We start from the raw sequence: 5,487 nt of genomic DNA on the forward strand, positions 1-5,487 counted from the left end.
AGGCGCATATACCACGGGCACCGACGGGACTTGGGGATACGGAACTTCAGATATGGGTACCACTTGCATCCAGTGTACAGCCATCTCATATAGATCGATCATATACACCAGTTACACCATCTGCCGATGCACAGCTTCCCCATCCCCTTCCACCACCTCACCGTCACAGTTTACATCCTCACCACCCTACTGCAGCTCCACGACCACCGGTATCACATACACTTTCACCTCATTCTGCATCCCCTTCTGGTACTGCATCCACTAGAGGGACAGGATCTGCATCAGCATCTACTCCATCATCTGCTCCTGCATCTGCTCCAGCATCAGCTGCATCGACCACTGCTGTAGGTGGAACACAGTCATTCAGACATACTATTTCACTCATTAACAACAAGTAATAATTAATTGTTTATTAATTTACAATATTTTAAATGTTACCATTTACTTACTCAAAATTATCTTGTTCATGTAGTTTGCATCCGTCGGAGATGTGCAGCCGCAGGATAACTCTGATAGTGAAAGAAAGATTGGTCGAGGAAGGCCACTGTTGGAAGACTGTGCCCAATGAAACCAAGGAGTTTTATTGGCAGGAATTCAAGGTGAAGCATATTTATTTTATCAGTTTATCATCTATTTTTGAACTGTTTAATTACTATCTAATCATAAAATGTAATCTTTTTGCAGAAATACTTTCTATGGGACCAAGCAATTGACAGCTTGGTAAAAATTGCCTAGCAGAAAAAGGCAGCTGAGCGATACAGGGGCTTAATGTGGGAAATCCGGAAAGGAAAGGCGAAGAATCTTGCAACCCCTGATTATGTTTTGAGGAAGTGGCAGGAAACTTGGAACACTTCTGAATACAAAGAGAAGTGTGAGAAGTTTTCTACCAATAGGCGCAGTGAGGCTGGAGGTTCAGGATCTGGCATTTCCAGGCACGCATGCGGTTCTGTTTCACAGTACACCCACCAGCGGAGGATGGTATTTCTTATAACTTTTATTTTATAATTATCTTCTTATAAATATTTTGGTTCGATGACAAATGCTACAATTCTTATAATTGGTAACAGAGGGAAAGACTAGGCAGAGAACCACATCCGCATGAGCTTTTTGAGGCCACACATAAGAGAAAGGGGACGGAGGAGTTTGTTGATGCGAGATCAAAAGCTATTTATGTAAGTTCATCTTAAATGTAGTTATTAACAATTTTGATTGACGTAAATTGTTTTACTTATATGTTACTTTAAAATTATAATGCAGGATAAATACGTACAGCTGAAGGAGGCTGCTACACATCAACAGGAGGAAAGCAATGAGCCAACGCCCATAAATGAGGCCCAACTGTACTACGAAGCGGTTGGCGGACAGAAAAAGAGTCGAGTTTATGGGTTAGGGTCCCAGGCCTCAGCATATTTTCATGAGCCAGCTCATTGTTCTGCATCATACACGTCTGCACCCCCAGTGGATCCTCCTACAATTGAAACAATGAACATGATGCAGAATAAAATTGATCGGCTAGAGACAGAGAATAGTCGAATTACCACAAGGCTGGACGAGTTACAGACGTTTATGCATAGGATGATGGCACAACAGGGTATTGGGACATCCACTCAGACATCTGGTCCTACGGCACCTCCAGCTCCGTCTCCACAGCAGCGGTGTGATGATGCTCCTGTCATTGGTGATCATCATACAGATAGTGATGATGATACAGATGATGAGCTAGCTAGTTTAGTTTAGTATGTACATTTTGTTATGACCAGTTTATAATTTTTTTTCCAAAATATAATTGTAGTACAAATTCATTACGTTTTTTATATATTTTAATGAGTAATTTAGTTTTGTCTGTTTATAGTATTTTTATTATATGAATATACAAATAGATGTATATGAATGTACAGGGTACAGGTACAGATGCATGTATATGAGTGTACAGGATATAGATGGATGTGGATGTATATGAATGTGGATGTGAATGTATATGAATATACATGGTACAGATGGATGTATATGGATGTATATGTACAGTTAAAGGGGTAGGGGTAGGGATGTGTAATTTTGTATTTTTATTCACTAACGGATTAGTAACCAAACATCCGTCACTGTCACCAACGGAAAATTCCGTTGGTGATCCGTCACTGTCACCAACGGAATTTTCCGTTGGTGATCCGTCACTGTCACCAACGGAAATTCCGTTGGTGATCCGTCACTGTCACCAACGGAAATTCCGTTGGTGATCCGTCACTGTCACCAACGGAATTTCCGTTGGTGATCCGTCACTGTCACCAACGGAAAATTCCGTTGGTGATCCGTCACTGTCACTCACGGGTACAAATTTCCGTTAGTAATTAAAATTACCAACGAGGATTTTCCCGACGGACTTAGTCCGTCACAGATCCATTGGTGATCCGTTTCACCAACGGAATATCAGTATTTACCAACGGAATTATCCGTTGGTAATTTAGGATTTTCTTGTAGTGTATAGCCACATTTCTAACAGAATTAAAATAATGTACATAATTTATTTTAACTTTTTATTTCAACTTTTTTTATTTTGTATAAAAATAAAATTAGCCATAATTCTGAAAAAAAATAAAAAATAAAATTTAAAAATTATTTTAATTTTTTCCAAAATAAAACTTAATTATATCTTTGAAAAAAGTTAATATAATATGCAGAAATTATTTTTATTTTTTAAATTCTGTAAAATTAAAATTAAATTTATAACTTTTATTTTGAAGTTAACTTTTTTTTTTTATGTGTTTCTATAATTAGGAGTATAGTTTACAAAAATGAGAAGTGTTTAATTTATAAATTGATTGATTTTTTTTTTAATTTTTTTTATCATTTGAAATGTAATATTAAATTTAATTAAATTAATTTTATTTAATTTATGTTTTTCAATTGTAGTTTTATTATTTCAGTAAAATATAAACATGCAAATGACTTACTGTTAGACATGAATGAATGACTTTTTAATTATATTTTATAGCTAGTAGGCAATTAAATAATTTATAATGGTTAACCAGTTAGTGACATTGGATTGAACTGGTTTGGGATTGCTAAACCAAATAATTATTTTTATGAGAATAAAACTGATTTGAATTTAAATTTAATTTAAACCAACTATTAAATAGCCCTAGTCAATCGGAAATTATCCATATAGTAAGCTAAGTTGTAAACTATAATTGAAGTTATTAGGGGTGAGCAGTATTGTATTCAATCAAAAATCGATTGAATTGAATTAATTCAGAAATTCAGTTCAGTTTTTTATTTATTTTAATTTGATTTGATTTTTAATTTAAAATTTTTTATTATTTCTATTCAATTCAATTTTAGTAAAAATAAATAGAAAAATCAAACCGAATCGATTAATGATAATAATATATTATTTTTTATAATATAAAGAGTTTAGATCATAATTAATATTGAAATATTTCAATTAAATTTTAAAATATTAAAAATAAAATGTAAAAAATAAAAAGTCTATTAAAAAATCCAACTAATCAAATTGAATTAAATCGAACCAAATCAGATAATTCAATTTAATTTAATTTTTATTTAAAATCAATTTAAGTCAAAAAATACTTTAAAATTCACAAAAATATAATTAAATAAGCCTATTTTGTAGCTAAATCCTTTATACTATAACATAAAAACAGTGATCGAATTTATTAATTAAATTATTAAAATAAATAATTAATTATTTGAATTATTAATGATGAAATTACTCGTTTATTTATTAATAAAAAATCATAATTATATTTTTAGTTTTTATAGTGTTTATATTTTTAGTTTTTATAGTGTTTATGGGACATTGAGTAGTTCTTTGCGACGGAATTTTTACCTTTTAATAACTGCATTCTTATGAACTGCTTTTATATTTAGACATTTTTAAACTGAGTTTGATTTTGAATGATTGTAATTTTTTGTTAAATTTTAGAATTGACATTTCTGTTAAATAAATTCGTTGTCATATCACTCCAACTGCTCATACTTTAGTTAGAAAATATATTAAGAATGATTATTTCTCTATTTGAGATGATATCCCTCCTTATTTGATGAAATTTTGTTAATACTACTATCAATTTTACTTTAAAAAAAATAGACATTGAAAAGCATTTTTTTACATGGTACAATAACCTGCTCTCTAATTAAGATGAGCTTTTAGCTATTTCTTACTTTAATTGTTAGATTTCCTTTTTATTATGAATTAAATAGGAAGAAATTATTTAGTTTGGACTTGAAACTAATAATTAAAAATAGAGCAAGCAATGGAAATCGCCTAAAATAAATAATTCGTTTCGGACATTGTGATTAATATCACAAGAATTGTTTCACCCTACGTAAAAGCCAACTGATAACATTCTAGGGGATAACAAAAATATTATCAAAACCATATATGGGGAATGGACTCTGTTTTGTCCTTTTCAGGTGGTGTATTGTTAGAGGATTCCTCAAACTCTGACAATTTCATGCCATAATCTTCATTTGGATTTTTCGGCCATTTTAGGTTGGCCTCCTCTACCTTTTTACTATCTTCAAACCTGGAACAAATTTTCTTATCACTCATCTCCTGTATATCTTGCTTTCTTTTTGCCAACACTTCTCTAACTTCTTGATCATTCCTTTGTTGATTTTTAACCGGATTAAATGCAATAAAAAAATAAAAAAAATAAAATTTTCCATGAACATGAATATGTTCAAAAAAGTAATAAAACGTAGAGAAAATAATTTTTCTTTTATTTTTTTTCAGCAAAAATGTAAAATCGTTCGTGTCGGTTGAGTTGTCGCAAATCAAATATCGTCCAAGTGTACAATGTCTAATAATATCCATACAAAATACCAATAGAAAAATCTTATAATGATTTTAAGAGTTGAGAATGAGAAAAGTTTTAACTGTTAGGTCTTAATTTTTATGTGAATTCTGACGATTCACAATTGTTAATACTCACATGCTCTCATAAGAGACCCTTATATACTAATCCCCTAGGGTTTAGTATAAAATTATTTATTTAACATATTAAATAAATAAATTACAAATATAGTCCACGACTTTAATAAACAAATTATATAAATCTTAAAATAATTTTAATTAAATTTCTAATTAATTAATTATGATAAAATCTTAATCCTTTTAAATTACAATTTTATACTAATATCATAAAAGTTATATCCAATCAAATCCTACTTGATTTGACTTCTTATTTCATTTTTCTTTATATGAACCAGTTCACTTTTAATATTAATTTTCCTTCATATTTATTTCCTCCGCCGTTCCCCAACAAAAGACTCTCCATTGCTTTTTTAGATTCGAATTAACTTTGAACTCTCTATATTTTTTATTTATGGTGGATATGAGATTTAGCATTAAGCTATACTCCTAAGATTTTATTTGTTTATTATCATTCTACTTAATTTATATAGTCTTCCATCGTATTATACTATTTTATAATATTATAATTAAATATTAATTTAATATAATAATTA

At 30.3% G+C, this 5,487-nt stretch overlaps 1 protein-coding gene across 1 annotated transcript; it reads left to right on the top strand.

Annotated features, from left to right (window-relative positions):
- The first annotated feature begins 275 nt into the window (after positions 1-275).
- Positions 276-1,737, top strand: LOC122722453. Its single transcript, XM_043953154.1, has 5 exons — positions 276-394; positions 473-599; positions 685-978; positions 1,068-1,172; positions 1,258-1,737. The coding sequence occupies exons 3-5, from the start codon at positions 769-771 to the stop codon at positions 1,735-1,737; spliced, it is 795 nt and encodes a 264-aa protein (XP_043809089.1). The 5' UTR covers positions 276-394; positions 473-599; positions 685-768.
- Positions 1,738-5,487: the final 3,750 nt, after the last annotated feature.

Source organism: Manihot esculenta, chromosome 18 (assembly GCF_001659605.2).
Source record: "Manihot esculenta cultivar AM560-2 chromosome 18, M.esculenta_v8, whole genome shotgun sequence".
NCBI lineage: Eukaryota > Viridiplantae > Streptophyta > Magnoliopsida > Malpighiales > Euphorbiaceae > Manihot > Manihot esculenta.

What these genes read in the sequence shown, in the direction of transcription:
- LOC122722453 (XM_043953154.1), top strand. Translation starts at nt 769, where the DNA reads ATGTGGGAAATCCGGAAAGGAAAGGCGAAGAATCTTGCAACCCCTGAT. An exon ending in ACACCCACCAGCGGAGGATG is followed by an intron (nt 979 to 1,067) that starts GTATTTCTTATA and finishes AATTGGTAACAG; the next exon opens with AGGGAAAGACTAGGCAGAGA. An exon ending in CGAGATCAAAAGCTATTTAT is followed by an intron (nt 1,173 to 1,257) that starts GTAAGTTCATCT and finishes ATTATAATGCAG; the next exon opens with GATAAATACGTACAGCTGAA.